The sequence below is a fragment of the Megalops cyprinoides genome, chromosome 1 (assembly GCF_013368585.1).
Source record: "Megalops cyprinoides isolate fMegCyp1 chromosome 1, fMegCyp1.pri, whole genome shotgun sequence".
Classification (NCBI taxonomy): domain Eukaryota; kingdom Metazoa; phylum Chordata; class Actinopteri; order Elopiformes; family Megalopidae; genus Megalops; species Megalops cyprinoides.
In genome coordinates, this window is record NC_050583.1 from 57,480,076 (window position 1) to 57,501,203 (window position 21,128).

Consider the following 21,128-nt stretch of genomic DNA (forward strand, 5'->3'; position numbering starts at 1 on the left):
GAAGCTGGAACAGATGCTCACATGCTAATCCAATGACGCGTCTTTATTCCACTGGCTTTTCAGACCCTCCTGCTATACCCCAATTATAACAATTAGTTTCTCATGAGAAGGGGGATATTTCAGACCCAACAATACATACATTCAACTGCCAGGTAGCTTTGCCAGACATGACACTCTTATTAACACAATGTGTAAATGATATTTCCAGTTATTTAATAGTGAGAAGACAATGTGAACAGAGACTCAAGCACAGGAAAGTAGGAGTGCAATTTATTAGACACTGGATTTACAATTACAAATGTACATTGTATATGGTTCTTTTCCATATCAATTTTACCTTTAAATTTTACCTTTATCATTTTTATTCTTTGACCATTTGCTATTATAATTGCACCTGATTCCAGATTTTTGGAGTAAGTAGTTTTTTTTCCCTTGTGTGTATTCGTATTATTCTATAACAGTGCAAACACAAACCTTTACATAATGTGATATTTGTGTTTTTCAGTTATTCTATTTGAATATCTCACATACCAGTTAGATCTGTTGTGCTAAGTTAATCAATCTGATTACTCAGCTGAAATTTTAGTGGACAGTTTATTGATTTTAATTGGACCCCGTTTCATGCATACATACTCATGCTTAAAGAATGTTCTCAGTATAATATCAGTCCTCTACCCTGGGAAGTAAAGCAGGAAAACTTTTTCAGTAAACTAATTGCCACAACCAAGGAGGTGTGTTGCAAATGTCTTCAAAACGTCGACCTAACATATCACATTTTTCACACTTTTCGTTTGATAGTGTTACAATAGTTAGTAAGCCAGCTGGACTGATGTAGGTAGCTAGCGAATTAATGGTAATTTAGCAAAGTAAATTTTCTGATTAAATATTGCTTACTCAATGTAATAATAATAATAATAATAATAATAAATAAAAACTCACTGTAAAACAGTTATGCACTATGAAGTAGCATGATGTATCATTCTAGATGGCTAATGGGCTCCAACAGATTTCAGGCACCAGTAGTTCAAACTAGTATAATCATTTTAAACTGCTGTAGCTAGCCACCTAGGTAGATCGACGTGTGTACGGTGTATTCACCCGATTGAGTAATAAGCTACATCGGGACATAGCATACAACAGGTAGTAGCAAATGCTGGTTCACTAAGAATAAATCCACAGGAAAAAGTTATGTTCAGATGAGGAGATCATCCATAACCGTGGCAACCAGCCAAGGAGTTAAATCTGTATTCATCTGGCCTTACATTTAACATCAAATGAAACAATTGTACTCTTTTTATACCCCCACCAAAACTGCTTTTAGAATGTTCAGCTATGCAGGACGTCATGCTAATATTACCAATGTAAAACCAAAATTGTCTGATTAATGAAATAATAGGAAAAAACTTATTCCAAAAATCTACATTCATAGCTAATTTGACTGTTGCAATATATGAATGTCATACAGTACATGAATGATATTCATTTTCATGATATTTTCTGAATGCATTACTTTTTTGTATTAAACATTTTATTATTATATAAATGTATAAATAAGAGATATATTTATGTACTTATTTTATTTATGTATCTTTCAGTCATTGTATTTCTATATCCATTACTTCCCAGCCTTGTGGACATTATTGTTCTTAAGAGCATATGATTTTACTTTCCTCTCATCTGATATGATTACTGATTGATTCTGTCACTTTCTTACTACTATTTTGGATAAAAATTATTTCAAATTATGTTGTCTTAAAGTCATATGATATGCGTTAAAACTGTGCTGCCTGAAGGACCCCACATTGACTTTTGACCCTACACCAGTGGAAAAAGCCAAACATAAATATCTCTTTCAATTTAGCAATTAATAAAAATATATACATATTCCTATGATATGTAACACATATACAATTCATCAGCACTGTGGAGATCAGCTCTTTATTAAATTCTGCGTGTCCACTCTTTACTATCTGTACTGTAAAAAATGTTTTACTATTTGCTGACAGGTTTTTTTTTTCTTATGCACACTTTCTACAGTGCTCTTGGACCACCTCTTTTACAGTAGGGTTTTCAGTCTTGATCTTTTGTTTATTGAGTCACATGCTCAGTGCTCCTGGACGCCAAGCTGCTAGTGCTGAGAGCTGGTACTCCAGGCAACAGAACCAACTGTAGATTGTAAACGCATGGCCCGTTGCTTACGGAGAGCTGTGGACTTAAAAGCAGAAAAGGACCAGATGCCTTTTCTCAATCTGTCTGCAATATCTGAATCAATACACCACAAATGGATGTGCCAATTTAAAAGATATGTTAGAAATTACACATTCGTTACCAGTAGGGGGCTGAGACTGCTGGCAGAGGGTGTGTCATTGAAATGAAGCCTGAAATCTTTCTCCCAAGATTTAAAACATAAAGGCTTTGATTGAAATCAGGTTTAATTTATGTGTTTTTTTTTGTTCCACCTCCTCAAAATGTATAGGTATCAGTATGTTTGACATGGAAATATAAAGCAGTCCTAAGTAAAGGGAATTATCATATGGAAAATACTGGGAGAAAATGCAGCAACTGAAGGAGCCAAAATAGCTGAACCTCTGGTATGAGAAAGACAAAGCGCACTTTTAAATATATGCGAACTGCAACGTCATTGCCTTGACGTTCATCTGGTCCTGAAACGCAGGTGTGATGCACAATAGCGTAATATTTCTGCGTCTCCAGGCGCTGCGAGGTGCGAAGATATTCTGATCCCGCACTGGTATACTCAGACTGCTGCGCAGTCATGCGCATCTTTCGCATTCACAGGTCTAAAAATATGACATGACGCATCGTGAGGTACATGTCACAAATACATTCAGGGGCACCAGCCATATGCTGAAATGTCTTACATCCAATTCCTCAAATGTTTTCAGGGGAAAATTAATATTGTTTTTTGCTATTTGATTTTGCTTCAGACACTATCATGCAGGATAGAAAACAACTGGTGATAGCAAAGAACTGTATGACAATTTTAAAAACATATGCACCACCATAACAGATCTGATTAAATATTATTAAATGCCAGGACATATTTTATATAGCAATAGAATGAATCCAGATGGCATATTGGATATTTTCTGCTGTCACATGGTCAAAAGACATAGAAGTGGATTGGACAGTGTCCGGGACTCCACTGTTTTATTGTCTGCCATTTGTTGGTGTGGGTGAGTATTTCAGATTTGTGGCCTTAGCGCACTTTAAAGACTGACGAGATACAGAGAATCCCAGGATGGATTAGCTGCCCACATGCCATTCCCTGCAAAGTATTTCAGGGCACAGATCAGGTGAAGCATGTTACCCTCATATCTCAATTTTGAGAAATGTTCTTTCAAATGGAGCTCCATCCCCTTAATAGATCTTAAATGAATTGAATGTAGTTTGGTTTTTGCTCAGAGCCACTGTTTGAATTTTCATAAACCTCTTCACACAAGAATTATAACAGTTGATGGATGCAGTGCATTCCGCAGACGTTTAATTGGTCCAGACTTGAACAATTAGACAAAATAGATTGCAAATGTTCATTACAGAGAAGCAGGAGCAGTACAAGCAAAGACACAAAATGATATGATCAATCTGAGATTCTGCTACAGCATATAGAGAAATGGAAGACAAAAACAAGCAAGACCAAAAAAACTGCTCACTGTAAAGTGAAACAGAATTATAGGACAGAATGAGCTTATGGATACAGACCTGCATTTCTGAACAAGTGAATATTACAATACAGGGTCTGCTGGGGCAGGCCAGTGGCAGAGCTATTCTGGCACATCAGATCAGTGGGTTGGATTAGAAACGTCATCTTATCCTCAGCAGACCCCTAGTCTCTTGATTATATTGTACTCAAAGGTCTGCTCTGAAAAAACAGTTTCCCTCCTTTTATACATGCCCATGTTATTACAATGAGTTTGTTGCCCCTCAAAGTTGAAACTTACAATCCCTGTAAATAACCAAACTCTCTCCATTCATGGTGAGCATTTTGTACATTGAATTGACTTTCTTTCAAAGTCTGCACACTTCAATCAAATGGTTAATTGAATACAGCCTAACTGTTGGAGAAAAAGCTATGTGGTGATAATTTGACAAGGAAAGGAAGCAAGCGGAAAAGTTGTCACTTTCGAAGCGGGTAGATGTGCTCTCCAAAAGGATTCCTCTCTCCAAAAATGATAATCACTGCAAACTTTCATCCTGCCTTGTGCAGTCTCTGTTGAGATCATTAGCAACCTTGGCTCTCTGCGTGGTGCCTGAACCAGGGAACCAGGAAGTAGGGTGTGTGGGAGCCCGGCTGCTTGGCTTCTCCCTGCAGAGGATTCTGGGAGGTGAGAGACATGCAGCTCAGGGGGCCTGGTCACAGCCTGGCTGCAGACAGCTGCCAGCTGACTCTGAATCACAACCCCCACCAGCACTGCATGCTGAAAAGGAAAGCCAATGTATACATCTATCACTGTGGTGAAAAGCTGGAAGGTTAAGTTACTGAAATACTCATGTATAATAATTGTATGTATATGTAATGTATAATTGGCACTAGTTATCCACATTCCAAAAAAACATTAAATATTAATATTAAAACATCAAATTAATTTTAAGTTTTATATTATACTATAATTTTAACGTTTCCAGACAACTCTTAAATTACATGTATTCTCTGTAAGAGAAAAACAAACTAGACATTCGAGCAAAAAAATTATGAAATAGGCCGAATGAATGAAAGAGTAAAAAGACAAATTAAATATACAGTACCAGTCAAAAGTTTGATTATAATAATGGGAAACATGCATTCAAAGACATTTTTGATATAAAGAATTATGCTTAAATGCTTGAATTGATTTCTTAGACAAATATAAGTCAAGAAGTTGATGCCTATATACAAATTTCTTTCCATGAAATCTTTAATTCTGAAAAATATTGTCTTTATTTAAAATAAATAAAGAAAAGTGAACCCAAACTTTTGACTGGTACTGTACATACAAATTGCATACACATACATACAGTATCATGCATAGAACCAAAGTTTTGACACCATTCTTCACAATCCATGAGCTTGAAGGTTGGAACATACTTGGTTGTGGATAATTTAGTGACAGTTTTCACACAGCTCAAAACCTTTACTCTACAGTTCCAGTAAAATATAATCCTATATTTTTTAAATGTCAGCTGAACATTCATTTTGAATACAGTATTCCCAAGGCTGGTCTTTTCAGAAAGACAAAAATTGCAACAGAGAAAATCCTTTGGGATGGTATTTATGCACCTCAGTCAATATAAATGCTTCAGAATAAATGCAATATAAATGCTTCAGAAATTAGTAACAGACAATTAGACTAAATGTCTAATTGCATATTATTAACTGCAACTTTTTGGCACTGACAGGAAACACACACATATTTCAGCTGTCTGCTGCTCTTACTCCTACAAGGTAAACAGACAGGGAATATAACTCTGTCCCCCTCTATTGGAGAATCTTTGCTATTGGTCTTGCAATGAACGTGACATGGAGGACAGCGGAGGTAATCAGAGCAAGATTAGCTACCCCGGCGTTCACCATTTTACTTTTTTGAGCAGTATTTTATTGTATGCTTTAAATTACACACCAGACGTGGGACTAAAACACATTTTCAGATAGAACGTAAATCTGTTGTTAATGACTGTAATTTAGGTGTGTTGTAAAATAATTATATTATTAATAATAAGCTGCTAAACTTTACATGTTTATCAGTTTTCAAGAAAACGGCGCCAATTTACAGTACAGATGTTAACATCTGTTGCTAGTGCCCTGGATTCAGGTTTAATTTTTGTGGAGCGGACAGATGGCGGACAAGAAGATTAATGTGCTAATCCTTTGTCATCTGCTGGTAGGCAGGGCCAGCCTGCTGGGACACATAACAAAACACGTCCACCATTACGCACGACTTCAGACTGGTGAAAGGAAATTTTTGTCCCCTCAAATACCATGAGTAAATAATTTTGTAGTTACTTTAACTGTTGGGAATAGTCCATGGTGACATTATTGTAACTATAAATGTAACTCTATGTCTGAAAGCTGTTACCCACAGTTATATACAGTCTGATTGGAATGTTGAAAAAAAAAAAAAAACTCAACCTCCCTGTAGCCGGAAAATTTTTCATCTTTTCCCCTCCGCGCTAAGCTATTCACATGATACTTTATCCATATGTCTGTAAATATTTATACAATCATTACATTTGTGTATAATTGTGCTTGTTTATGTTTGTGGTGTTCTTTGGAATGTTGTTTTATAGAATCATGCATAGATTAAAACCCCGGTCATAGACAGATGCAATTTTATATAGTGTAATAAAAGGAACACTTGATGCATTGAGTTCTGATATTTATTGTTTTGTCGCAGGAAATTGCATATAAAAATTGTATACAGCGTTGACAACATCTTTGAATGAACAGGGGAAGTGAAATAAATTTCATTCTCAGAAATGTTAGTATATGTAATCTGACATTTAAAAAATAATACAAAATAGTATAAAATAATACAAAAAAAAAAAATCACTGCAAATTTTACTTGGTCACAAATCTATTGTTGCCCTATAAACCCATATATACATACTTGTACTTCTGTCATAATCCTCAGACTAGATTTTCTAGCAACAGAAGTAAACTGCCTAGCAGATCTTTGTAGATCTTGCATTAATTGACAGTTTTGTTGAATATTTAAATATTGTTCCCAAATATACCTGCATTTGTTTCATAGGACCCTTGGTTTCCTCTGTAGCACACTTTGTGTGTACTAAGGACTCATTAGCCAGCACCCCTGCCTCCTGTCTCTAGTGGGTATTATTGAGATGGCAGAGGGATTCCAGGCCGAGGGGGAGGATCTCTCGGTTTCCTGCATCTCTTGCAAACATGGTAGACTTTCTGTGGTTTGTACTTCTGGAGCTCTGTTTGAGGGAAAAAGGTGTATCATACTTGGTTAGTTTAACAAATTTTGTTTTACATCAGGTATTCAAATTAGGACTAGATCAATGGCCTTATTATACTGTATGTCCCATTCAAACCATTCAAAGATTGTAAATTAGATTTTCTGTACTTAATTGTTTTAATAGCTTTACATGGAGGAGAGTAAGAAAGACTAACTAATTAACTAACTAATGGAATAAATAAACACATGAAACAGGATCCTCTCATTTTGAATATGATTTTGAGTGGTGGTCTCGAATTAATTGTTTATTTGTTAGTTGCTACAGCAAAATGTTTTTAGGGAACAGATTTTTGTTCCTCTAAGATGCAAAACTGTATGAGACATAATAGATTATGAATTACATCCTGCGCTTTGCCTCTATGTGATTACCATTTAAAAATCATTTGGACTCTTAATTCCATGGAATTTGTGGCTTATGTATTTAAATAGTCTCAAGTGGCACAGAAGACAGATTCATATCATCGTTCAAATATGGGCACTGAGAAAGTTAAATAGTTGGAATGAATATTTATCTTTACCTCGAAGAAGTTTAACTTCCTTTCTTGTGCAACACTTCAACCGGATCTTGGGTCTATGTGCTAAACAAAACATTTGAAAATATAGCATAAAGCATTTGAATATATAAAATCTTATCAAAAATATTTGTACTAAAAATGTACTATAAAATGTTTATCCATGCTATTACATGAAATAACACAAGTATCAACAAAGTATCAAAGAATGTTTCAGTACTATAAAGTATATGTATTGAAGGAACTCATATAGTCTGGTAATTTAGCTAGAATCTTCATAAGAATAAGAATACCACATAAAAATACATATTTTGGTCTGAGAACGCAAACAACCTGAAAACTGGCAAAGACAATGTAAATCACTTAATCAAATATATTTTCCAGCACATTTTTCCCATTGAAATGTCAGAAAACCCCAGACAGACAGCATTCAATACAAACTGCCCTTGAAAGAATGGGCTCATGGGATGAAAAGTCTTGGAATTGTCTGAAACTACATTCATTGAATAAAAATGTCCATAAGCATTTTTACTTCGAACATGATTGCTTATCTGACCATGATTTGCCCGCGATAGCTGGTGATTCACTCTCCCAGTTCCATTACCAGCTGGTAAAAACGTTGACATGTCTTTGAAGATTTATTTTAAAAGTCCCTATGCATTTCAAAATGTACCCAAGTATAAGAATGCACACATTTCCATGTATAGACCCACCCACACACTGAGCCAACGACCCCTTAGATAGTTTGATGAAAACCTGATGCTTCCAAACTAAACATTCTTAGTTTTACTTCCTCATAGACCCACCCTATAACATGTCTTTTTCAGTTCTCTCCTCCAGCATTTCAGCTGTTGAAGGGTGCTCAAATCTTACCTTCTGTGGACAGTACAGCCACACACAGCAGAAACACCATCCCCAAGGCAAGCAGAATTTCTCTCTTCATCTCTCAGTAAAAATGTCTTTGGGAAAGTCACGTCTGAGAGTACTGTGAAGTGCTTTTCTGTGAAATCTGACTAGGTGAGAGTTGCTTTATTACTTCAGGTCATACAGTATCCTCCCCCTGCCTTCGTCAAGGCAAGGAAACAAAGAAGGATACTAGGAAGTATATGCACCAACACTGCACCCATTGCCAGGGAAACACTGACAACACAGAACTTTCACGAGAATACAGTTGATTATAATGGAAAGATCACTTACTTATTTTGTCTATCTTGGCAAAACAATATTTTGCTCCTATTTGCTCCTATTGTTATTTTAATTATTTGTTTTAAGTGTTTTTAAACACTCTCAATTACTGTTGACTGGACATTTTGTATACATTGTGTGTCTTACCACCTGTGATTCAGAAAAATCACCATGAGCACACTGAACACAGTGTGCTTATTTTTCCATTATATATAGATATAAAGTAACCTAGATTTCATCACTTCATGTTTTGTAAATCAAATAAAAGGCTATTTTAAGCCAAGGGAGTACAACAGCAAAAAAACGATGACTGGGTTTTGCGTGACCCAGACGTGCATTGAGCTAACCGGAGATTAGGGGAATGCATTGAATGTTAGAAAACGAAATCAAATACATGTCATCAGTTAACCAGGATGTAGCAAGATTACAAAACTTACATGATTAATACTGATGCTAAACAAGACAACAATTCATATTTGACCCTCAGTAAGTAAATCAAACTAAAAATCAGACATGTTCAGGATATATTAGAATGAAAATCTTGCAGAGCACACAGGTGGCATCTATTTTAGTAATTTATCAACTTCACCTGGATTTTACAGTAAAAGAACATTTCCTCTTTCTCCTCTTATCTATGCAATGGAACACAATCCTTTATGTAAACAGTGTGACATTATTGCAGAGATTGGAAAACAAAGACTCTTTCACAAGTGTGTTTGAAACACCCCAGACTAACCCGTCACCAAATACAGAAAAACTCCTCAAACCAGAAGCGCACTTGTAAAAGGTGTACGAACAAAAGAGAGGATCTCTTTTCAGCAACGTCAATGCAGTGCCATACAGACAATGAAACAGAAGGGGAAAAAACCCTGGCGTCAAGCGGACATTAAGATTAAAATGCTTTTACTGCAGGTTGTGTTGCATTCTGCATTACCTCCAAAACAGATCTGATTTCTAATTTTTTCAGAGTTTTTCAACACCTGAGGTATAATTATATATAATTTGTAAAGTGAGAAGTAAAAGAAAAAAGACAAATTAGGGTTTAGCTGAATAAAGTAAAAACCATGCCAAAGAACGTCCATGAGAGGGGAGACAAGGGTAAGTTGAGCTTGTGGGTAAGATGAACCAGCCCCTGTTGCTGCCAACCAAGAACAAGGTTAACTATGTAATGCCAGCTCCGAGATGACCTACAGCCTACGCCTGTTGGTGGACTTCTCAGCATTGTGTGCAGGTTGGTGGACTAATTGTAGTAATGCAAAACAGTTTCTTTTGCAACCTAATGCTGCTTTGTCTGGAGGGGATTACTTCAGTATTCATTTTAAATGAAGAAGAAATTACTTTTCTGCATGGCAGAGGAGTAGAAAACAAGGATTTGTGGTAGACTTTTCACGCTTCTCTCTTGAAAGTTGATGAAATAATGCAGTTCCAATCAACTTCCAAGTCTTTATTTTCATTGCAGCATGCAGACAACTTCTTGTTTTCGGCTCTTTTAAGGTAGTGCCAAAATGAGGTCAGGGTAGTTACTTTGATCCTACCATATTGAGTAGGATTCTTTGGATGGCAGCTGTGGGGGCACTTGATGTGCCACTTGGCCCAGGGAAAGTTGACCCATTGTTTGCTTGACTTGAGCACACCTGTGCAACGGTCCTGTTCTTTTATGATTCCTGGTTGAAATGCCCAGAACGTCTGACAGATTTTTTGCGTCACAAAGCTTGCATTTACTGAAGGCTCTTTAAAGTAGCAAGGAGAGGCAAACTCTGACATCTGCGTCTGTCATGTGTCATACAGACCCCTAGATGATCTGATGCAATCAAGCCCTAGAGATGGCCTCTGTTCATCACATCCTCGGAATTGTGAAATCAACCTTCATATCAGATGCAGCAGCAAGCAGCTTCTTGTCAGATTTCCGATCTAGGAGCATCTATCCTGTTAACAGGAATATTTTTTTTTCTTGGATTCAGAAATCTAGCCAGGAACAATCACCGACAGACTCAACCCTTTAATCAGTCATCCAGAGTAGAGCAAACTAAGCCACAAACAACTGCAATCATGCTATGTCTGAGTGGCGCAGTGTTGCTGCTGTGGTTGGTATCAAAATGCCCTCAGGGTTAGCAAGGATAGAATGTCCAACGTCATCACTGACTGACCTTGTCCTGCTTTTCTACTTACTGGAAGAGGCGGGACCTTTTTCACCCAGGTTTTCCTGGGAAGCAGTAAAGCCTTCAGAACTCAAATGCTCTCCACTGCTCAGGCTATCATCAGCAAAAACATTAATGCCATACAATAACCTAAGTATGTTACATAACATTGTAACATCCTTACATGAAATTGTTTCTCATTTATGAGAAATATAATTGTTTCCACCATTTGCAAAGCATTTCATCATGCCCCTGGATGTAAACTTTAGAAATGTGGCAAATCCAGTTGCTGGCAATTCTTTTTTACTTTTAACAGGAAAAGTGATAAAAAAGCAAGGACAAGTGACTTGTTAAACTAAGTGTTTTTATATTAAAATACTCAAAGTTAAAGTTAAACATTTGAAGGGGAATTACATCATTATATCAGCACATACCAGTTCCTTAACTGCATTCCTGACAACAAGCAGGAGTATAAAGGCTGGTTATGTAAACACTTTAGAATTCCAGAAGAATTCTTCAGAACGTTACCCTCCATTGTTACTGCTAAACATTAACAGTTTGGTTCCAGTGCAAATATCATGTTAAGGTAGAATAATGGTGTATTTGTTGTATTCATGAGTTACAATGACCGCCTTTTTAATACAACGACCAAAACTGATCCACCCAAGATAAATAAGAGTCACGACACCAGAGATACATGTCAGAGGGTTACAACTTTATTCAAACCTTGCGCTATTGTTGTTTTCTTAACATCTTTAATCTTTTCAATAAATCACACACCACCAAATGAGCCACCCCGGAAAGTCCCTTTTCACATTACACATGCGGTTTCCATTTTTGTGGGAAGGAAAAACACGAATACAGTGCATGTATGTGTGGAAGCCAGAAGCTGCATTGGGACTGAACAGCTTACTCCTACAGCTCTGATGTGCGCCCAGCTTTGAGCGATTAACAGATACAGGAATACTCACATAATAAATACATTTATGTATAAAAAATTAAGCAGACCTGAAGTACAAGTGAACAGAGAATTGTATGATGATTTTGGTAGCCCAGGGAATTATGTTTCTGCCCCCTTTCCTTGAGAGATATCCAGTTCTATCTAACATAAAGCAATAAAGGAGTATCTTTTTTAAAAGTCAGATTTATTTGGTTTGAAAAAGAGGGCAATACGTACTTGGATTCAGGCTTCTATGGCATAGTGAAAATTACATCTTAAAACTGAATGTAAATGACATATCTGAGTTGCAGCTGTAAGAACTATCTTCAGTGCAGATACCAGCCTTGTTTCAACTCCTTGCAGTTTCCCAGAAAGCAGTGCTCAGTCCAACTGAAGAACCTGACAGATTCTTATTTCCTTCTTCCTCCTCCACCATTGGCCAGAATCATCACCATCCTCATGAAGATGTTCAGAGTATCCATGTAAATTCCCAAGCATCTACATGTCAAGACAGAAGAAAAGTGGGTGTAAGTGGTTGCATTAAAATTCAAATACAAATGAAATACCTGTTTGCCTCTGTGCAACTAGGATTTCACTAAGAAGCCGTTTATGAAGTCTACACAGGAAGGTGCCCAAAAAAGGACTTACGAGTTGATGGGGTCGTATTTCTGAACTCCGTACAGTGGGTAGGTCTCGGCCCGCTTGATAACTTTCTGTGTGTCATACAGCAGGAACATGCTGAAGAGGACGAGGCCCCCGTATACTGCGATTGAGTACAGCCCTGCTCCAAAGGGGGAGGTGGGAGGCAGGAACATGGACCCTATAAGGAAGACACATCATTTTCACACAGTGTGACTGAGATCTGGATGAATGGCTCCATGAAACACTCAAACAGCAGCGCACTGCAGGAGACAGAAAGTCCTTCCCTAAAAATGGTCCAACTTCCTCTGACCTCAGCCAAGAGACAGATCAACCTGAGGCTTCAAACTGGCTTACTGCCTTGCAGCAAGTTAACATTATTTAATGGCAAAACCTAGTAACACATATTTAGACACCCACCCAAGGTGCATCACAACATAAATAAGCATTTAAATGACATTTAGAAAAAAATCACAGACATATATATTTGGTATCTAAAGACAAAAGGAAAACTGGGTTAAAAAGAGAAAGAGAAAGTAAGACAGATAACACCAGTCTTGCAGTCAACTAATCAATGGAGACGTTCAGACTTCTAACAAATGTAGTTCACTCTGTTCCCCTTGACTTTCTAACCTGAACACGAACGCATACAAAAAATTAAGGGTACATTTAACTCAGAGGCCTACAAAGACTGGCCATTCTTCTGGTCGGTGCCTCCTGAAGTGTGGAATAACACAAAAAAACCTAAATGAACCAGAACGTGTAATTAGACAATCACTATGATCCGTCCTTTAAGATTCAAATGAAACTGGACTTGTGCTCACCCAGGGAGGAGGCGAAGACCACACCCAGACCCACGGCCAGGGGTCCGCCCATGTTGAGGAACTTCTCGCTGGGGGCGCACATGGCCACTGTAGACAAACCTCCCACAATCCCTGCTGTGTACCAGGCTGCTCGCATCACCAGAGGACCGCCCAGCAGGGTCAGAGGGGCCACGACTGCCCCCATCACACCTTCGGACACACATACAAACAAGGCACTGATGTTCTGGCTGAAGAAAGCCTGAGCAGAGGGGAACTTTTGGGTTGTAGGTTTTCATCAAGGACAGGTCAATGCTCTGCCACCACCGCACCTCACTTTCAAGGCAATACACGCTATGCTTTTCGCTGGACTGGCCAAGAGGACGCATGATTCAGGACGGGGGAACACACACACAATCACGTTTGATACTGCATCCTTAAAGTGGAACATAATATAAAACAAATGACCATGATAAAAATGGCCTGACCTCCTGGACACTGACATATTGGTGTTGTGTAAAATCCTTCTCCTGGTAGTTTGTGCACACTTTTAATCTCTGGCTGCTCCACCTCAGCACTCATCCGGCCGACAGCAGCAGGGGATCTCCCCTGGGTTTGAAAATAGCTCACAGCCTTTCCAATCTGGCTCTGATTAAAGCTTAGCTTACCGTAAATGTCGGACAGAGAGCAAAGAAGAGCAGTACATGCAAATTTGTATTCAAAATGAGGGTGTCACCTTAAATATTTGCATTTCATGACACGCAATGCTTATAGTAGTTTTAGTAACAGCTTAAACAAAATGTTGATAATATTTAATAACACATAAAAATATGTAATAATATTTAAGCAACACAGACATGTTTCGAGAGAGAGGGTTGTTTTTCAGTGGGAAAGCCACTGACTTCATTTTTGGAAACGGCATTATCCGTTTGTTTAGCTGACACCTTTATCCGGGTCCACTTACAGGAACGTGTTAAATATGATCCATGTAAACAGCTGGACATTTACTGAAGTAATTTAGTCTAAGTGCCTCACTTAAGGATACACTGGCAATGGTTAATCTGGGTACCAACCCTGGAGCCTCTGCCTTACAATTTAAGCTCCTTTACCAAAACCCCAACCTTCACATTTGAGATTATACTCAAAACTGAAACAAAAAAAGACATGAAAAATTTTTTATCCCTAGGCTTCCTGTGAAAACACATCTGGAAAGATGTGCACACTGCTGAAGGCCTTGACTGTGCTGAAATCTGTTTTCCTTGCACAGTGATGATACTTCTCAACATGTCCCTTGGACACTTAAATGTGCCTATATCCCATATTAAATGCATCTACCATACAGGTCTATAACAATTTTAGAAAAGGTCCTACTCCTCTAAGCAAGGCATGACAAAATTAAATTGTTAAATAATACAAAAAACTACTGACAGTAAAATATACTGGTGAACACATGAGTATTTGTTGAAGAGAGCATATTGTTAATCATTGTTTTTTTCCTTTATTATGAAATGTATTTTTCTACAAAAAAAAAAAACCTGGAATGCACACTGTATGATATATGAGACATTGGATGTGCTGGATGGGGCCTGGTTTTGTTTGCTGTGCTCCACAGAGCCCTTGACATTGCTGCCCTCTAGTGGAACAAGCAGTGCTTATTTTTGAAGGTCATTTTCTGGGTATGGCGAGAATAATCCAGCTATAATAAATGCACATTGTTGTGTTGTTCATTAATCTAAAATATCGGCACAATAACAGCCCGTTCCTTTACAGTCCTGGCAAACAAAATGATATCATTAAAATGCAACACCAACCCAAATATTCATTGGCTCAACAATCATACATCAGTTTCGAAAAGCAAACTACTTACCTGCATGAAACATCCAGGCGAGGTGTTTGGGAACGGGGCTGTGCTCATATGAGATTGATCTGACAAGCATCCCTGCCCCGATCATGGCTGCAAATGTTGCACCAATGGCCTACAGACACAGAATTCATTCAACATCAAAATTGATTCATCTGAAGACAACTGTGTGAAGGGTTGACATGTAAATTATTTATGCTGGGACCTCAAAAAGTCTACAGACAGTTTTAAACAAGACAGACAACAGATGAAAAAGGGCTTCAAGGGTTGTTTTCCGAAAAGATGACAGCTAATTTAATACAGACATTCCACGCACTCATTGTCCTGAAATAAATCTGAAATTTCCTTCAAGGTTACCGTAAAAATTAACAACTAAGACCGTGTGTGTGTGTGTGTGTGTGTGTGTGCGTGTGTGTGCGTGGGGGAATCCGCAAACGGCTTGGCATGGCTTTCCCTGGGTTGTTTTTTTGTCACAGAACCACCCTGTATGCCCTTTAAGGTACAGTACTGGGGAGTTAAGTGCATGAGCATGCTCAGATTAACACTGCTGTCAACGGTGAGGAAGAGAGTGGAGGACTCTTACCAGCCAGGAGCCCCTCATCATCAGGCTCATTAGAGCTGGAGTCCTGCTCACTGCCACTGCAGACAGGGCAGTGAAGCCAACACTGCCAGCGAAGTACATGTAGGTGGAATGGATTCTGTCTTTCACATACTGTGGCCAGATACTACGGAGGGAGAGAACAGAGCGACGATCAAAGGTTAAATTAAAAACATAGGTGTGCATGTACACACCTATGCAAACACGCTCAAATGTAGTCAGACATTCATGAACAATTTAACAAGCACATTTTGACAAGAATGTTTTTCATTCATGTAATAAAACATTAAAATAAAATGTTACACAAGAAAAGTATGAGTGGAAATATAATAGTAATTTTACACAAATTCATACTGAAGACATGTTTTAAAAAAAGACGCTTTATTTTGAATCAATGAATAAAGCATACACCTCATTGGATGGGATGTTACTACTGATACAGGCCTACTTACACAGCCTTTTCAATGGCGCCTATCTCATTGGACATCCCAAGCCCGTAATAGCACAGGGCCCCAAGGCCCACAGCTGCTCCTCCGGCTACGAACATCCGGCCCATGTTATCGACTGGAAAGAGGAAGAGGAAACGTACATTCAGGACCATTACCTCAAGTCACAAGTATAACACTATACCTTTACTGGGGATGTAAATAAAGCAGGGAAGCTTATTATACATTAGAAAAATTATTTGCAAGCAAATTACTGAAAGTTGAATACAGCTCACAATAATCACACTGCTTTTTCTTTGCGAAAACAGCAATAGTTTATTCAAAAGAACAGATGCTTGGTGGGTGCTTGAGTACACCATAGCCTTTTTCTCTGCTTACGCCTAATATGTTTGCTAGTCATGTACTAAGTTGTTACACCAAGTGACAGACTTGAACATTGCATGGCTGAAAAATGACCATACAGGTTTCAGCATCTTATTTTCAGTTACTGCTGATCACATTAAGCAGCTGAATTAATCTTGCCACCTGACCTGACAGAAAAAGGCACCTAATTCAATTCACACTCAAAATTTACATGAATTGCATGTTATATGTATTTGATTCACTGTTGTTTTAGTTCAGATTGGGAATTACCATGTCCATATTATACAAAAAATTACATTTTTTCATAAGCATTTTTGATATTATAATGTACTTTCAGAGCCAAACCACAACACAGAAGCCAAAAAGAGTATCTGCTTCTGGGTTGGCTACTTGCTTGGCTCTCCTTCCAATTAAATGTAAGCGCTGTGATGTCAGAGCTGTGCCCGTTACTCAAACCTACAATCTATACATTCTATGCATTGTTATTATTAGAAGTACTTCATACTCTAATTTTGTAATTTGCTCTGGATAAAGGACAAAACAGAACAATGTACAATACACTGTCCAATCTATACTAATGATATAACAGAGATGCCATATTTTGAAAATAATTAACTGGATAGAGTACAGTAACATCAGTGTGCCAATGTACTTGTTAATAAAAATCTATATACACATAACCTACGTTAAGACCGCTGGAGTGTAGACTTTAACACAAACGTACTGCGAAGGCTACACTTCATTCATTTCTAACTATAAAGTATTCAGTCACCTCATGACTTAACGTTACAATTAGAGCTCAGTTATATTATTTTCTTAAAATGATCGGTATATTGTTATCGCACCATTTCTGTACCCAAGGTAAAATGTTGATTCCATCCCATATTCATAAACATAGATGGTAAATATATTAAATATCCATAAAGAATGAGTATACTATACTTTTTATGAAGGTTTCAGTTGCGGGCTCAAAAGCTGCTTCTTTTAGCTGGTCTTTAGCAGTCTTGACACGTCGGAAACCAAACCGAGCTCTGGTAGCATATCCCTGCAGACGCAGAGGAAATATATAAAACCTAGAACATCTCACACACTCGCAAATTCTACCAGAATGCAGTCAAATGACTACAACAAAACACAGGCCTCTGTCCAAACCGGAATTATTATTTCTTCATGGATTACCATCACTAAGGCAAACACATCACACATAAAACGAAAGTACTATATCGGTACTCGTACATTACTCGTACACATTGGCTGCTAAAAATGGTCGTAAGGCTCGACCACTTCAACCCGTGCTGCTGAGTTTACAAGTGCGGGCTGACCCAATATAAAAAATTATCAAAATGTCAAAACCTGTATAATTCCTGGGGTAAGCCCCTTGCAGCGTTTGCGACTGGCTCACCTGGTGAGGCTTCAGCAGAGGCTGAGCCGTTTTCAGTAAGGGGCTCCTCGCGGATGAAGGGCCCTGGGCCAGCACCGTGCGCAGGCCGGCCGCCGGCACGGTGCGCAGACATGCTAGTCTCGCCACCAGCATTGTTTATTGAACTGTAAAGAAGCAGCATTAACACATACAATCATTACAATCACGACCCATATTACTTCTCAAAGCGAAAAACACAGTACATGCTAATTAGCTAGCTAGTCTTGTTACTTTTCAAAGTATGATTAATAAATAGCTAATTTGGCAAGTAGCTAGCTCCGGTAAAGTGACTTGCTGTTTCTCGATTCATCTATATGAGTATGATCCTTACCTACCCAGCTTCACTGTATGATATTAACTTAGCCACCTGGCAAACTATCTTGGATTGTTATTGTTTAGGCCTTATTAGCGAGGCCTATTTTAGCTAACTAAAGTTAGTTGTGCGGGACGTAGTTACCTTGCCGCTCCAACTGGGAAGATTAAACTAACTGCTCACAGTAAGCATATTCATATATGTCAACTGAAGTAATGTTAGCTAGTATCGTCCGCCAATATCAGAAGTTAACCTTACCTACGAGGGTCATGATACAGCTAGCTTCACATGGCTACCTTGCCTGTCATTATTTACGCTGTCAATGCTGGCTAACTAGCTAACGTTACATATGTACTTTTCCCAAACAACGAATTACCAGCGAACTGTCAACTGAAGACAAACGATTCACGTATTATTAGCTAAATTACCTAGCTAACGTAAATTACCAAACGTACAGACTTGATTGATATTAGCAAGCTAGTCTAGTTAGCAGACAGTCTCACATGTAAAGATATGCAATTAGTTAATTAATGTTAAATCTATCAGCTAAGAGAATTACTAAACATTAGTATTTTATCTTGAGAGATTAATTGCTAACATTACCTTATGCACTGCTGTTTTCTAAATTAGGTAACGTTAGCAAAGATGACTTTTGTAACGACATTCTCTTGTCAACTAGCACTACACCTAGCTAACTTAACATTACCTTAGTTAACTAGGAACTGAAACAGCACTGTACACATATTTTCCCATTTTCTGTTATAGCTATATGTACGCAGAATCATAAAAAGATAGCTTTAAATCGAACACTTCTTACCTAACGGTCCTCTGTCCTTCTACAAATTAACAATACGCACTTACTCTTGCTTCGCTCCTCACAACTGATGTAACGCGAAACAACCTTCCTGAAAGTTCTTGTTAATGACGTCATAAACAAGAGACTCTCCGTTGGCTTCTGGGATTTGAAGTGTACAGCTTGTTTCAGGCTCTCGGACAAATGTTCTCATCAAAATTTAGATTTAAGATTTTTGTACAAGATCACGTATGTCAGTGGGACTGGTTGTTCTTGACAACAATTATGACGACGATTAGACTGTAGCTACATCTAAAAGTATTTATTGTATTGGTATCATCATTATTTGTGTTATTCTACTTCTGTTTACGTTGCATGATTTTACTTAGGCTATGCGCAGAAAGAGTTTTGTGCGTTATCGTATAATCCAGTGTTTCTCAAACCTCTCCTGGAGGACCTCTTGTCCTGCATGTTTTAGATCTCTCCCTGCTCCAACACAGCTAATTCAAATGATCAACTCGTTATGAACTCCGGAAGCTGCTCAATAACAAACTGATCATTTGAATCAGCTGTGTTGGAGCAGGGAGAGATCTAAAACATGCAGGGGGTACTCCAGGAGAGGGTTGAGAAACACTGATTTAAACAACTGGATATTTAATGAAGCTACTGAGGTTAACTGCTTTGCTCAGGGCTACAATGCTTTGTTTCATTCTCACCATTATAAAATTATTTAACAATTAAACAGACATTATAACCACTTTAACGAAACAAATAGGTCTAATCAGTAGGAAATCAATATAATATTCAGCAGGAATTAATTGTGTTAAAGTGTTTTACAATTTAGCTTTAACTACACACAAAGAGTCATAATAAACAAGTCATCATTTATCCCTGAGACCAGTCGGAACCTCCGCTGTTCCTTATTTACAGAAATGATATTGATAATTCAATTTCCCGATTCGGACGTGATACTGACAGCTTGAAAGCTGATAAAGTGATTCAAGAAGATTTAAACAAAATCCAGAAATGGGTGACACTTGGCAAATGAAGTTACATTACATTACATTACATTACTGGCATTTAGCAGACGACTTACATATGTTACAGTTTTTACATGTCATCCATTTATACAGCTGGATATTTACTGAGGCAATTGTGGGTTAAATACCGTGGCCAAGGGTACAGCACAGTGTGTCAGCAGGGAATCGAACCGGAAACCCGAGGTTTTATTATGGAGGTTTTATGAATGCAATTCCTTTTTTCAGACAACATTTAGAGTATTTTGTCTTGTTATGGGTTATGGGTGCCACATTATAAGAAGGACATATGAGGTCTTGAAGACAACAGATAAGGTCAACAAATTATTTCCAAGTATGAAACATATACATTCACATTTACATGTACATTTACATTTGGCAGACGCTTTTATACAAAGCGACTTACAAGTGAACTTACATATACGTTATGAAAACAGACTCAAGACATACAGTGATTCTTGAAAAAGAGGGAAAGAGTGGATTTGACTTGCTTTTTAAACTGTAAAAGGCATTAATAATGTGCACTGCAGACGCAATTTTAAGATTAACAGCTAACAATAATAAGATAAAATGTGTTTCTACGTCCTTGCTCTTAATTCAATGCTTTCGTTGTAAACGAAAAAACAGTCGAGACAGGAATGGGCATTGAAATGGAAGCGCATGTGCATAGGACCCTTGAGAGCACTAGATGGCAGTGTTTTAAAATATTCAAAGCGCTATATTCTCGCTAGAACGAGCCTAATACGCGTTGTAATTGAATGTATTTGGTTTCAGTAACCAAACTTTCCAGTTAACTGGAAACATGCCCCATACACTGATAACGGACATAATTATATTCATAATATAACATTTAATTTGTTCTGTTAATAATTTTTGTTCAATAGTAACCATGCGTAACATTTTCTTTGCATGCAAGATGTCCAGTAGCTACACTTAGGCTAAATGGGACGATATTATATCACGCTGAATGTGCTTTACATCAGACCACCTTAAAATTATTATTCAAACCGAAAAAAAAATATTCTTCTAACTGCCAGTCTACTTCAAGCAAATTGCTAAGTGTTCTACATTCACATCACGTGACTTTCTATTAGACTCAAAGTATAGGC

At 37.8% G+C, this 21,128-nt stretch overlaps 1 protein-coding gene across 2 annotated transcripts; it reads right to left on the minus strand.

Annotated features, from left to right (window-relative positions):
- Window positions 1–11,503: 11,503 nt before the first annotated feature.
- Window positions 11,504–19,107, minus strand: ghitm (growth hormone inducible transmembrane protein). 2 transcript variants are annotated; one of them, XM_036531777.1, is made up of 9 exons: window positions 19,051–19,107; window positions 17,859–18,001; window positions 17,399–17,501; window positions 16,100–16,211; window positions 15,633–15,774; window positions 15,056–15,164; window positions 13,213–13,401; window positions 12,398–12,569; window positions 11,504–12,247 (listed from the first exon to the last, which is right to left on the minus strand). In XM_036531777.1, the coding sequence occupies exons 2-9, from the start codon at window positions 17,988–17,990 to the stop codon at window positions 12,160–12,162; spliced, it is 1,047 nt and encodes a 348-aa protein (XP_036387670.1). In that variant the 5' UTR covers window positions 17,991–18,001; window positions 19,051–19,107; the 3' UTR covers window positions 11,504–12,159. The 2 variants fall into 2 exon arrangements, with proteins under 2 accessions (XP_036387670.1, XP_036387662.1); XM_036531769.1 differs by having other exon boundaries at window positions 19,007–19,098.
- Window positions 19,108–21,128: the final 2,021 nt, after the last annotated feature.

Coding starts and splice junctions, on each gene's coding strand:
- ghitm (XM_036531777.1), bottom strand. CDS start 17,990: ATGCTGGTGGCGAGACTAGCATGTCTGCGCACCGTGCCGGCGGCCGGC. Junction 17,502..17,858: donor CTCTGCTGAAGCCTCACCAG/GTGAGCCAGTCG, acceptor CTGCGTCTGCAG/GGATATGCTACCAGAGCTCG. Junction 13,402..15,055: donor CGCCTGGATGTTTCATGCAG/GTAAGTAGTTTG, acceptor GTGTGTCCGAAG/GTGTGATGGGGGCAGTCGTG.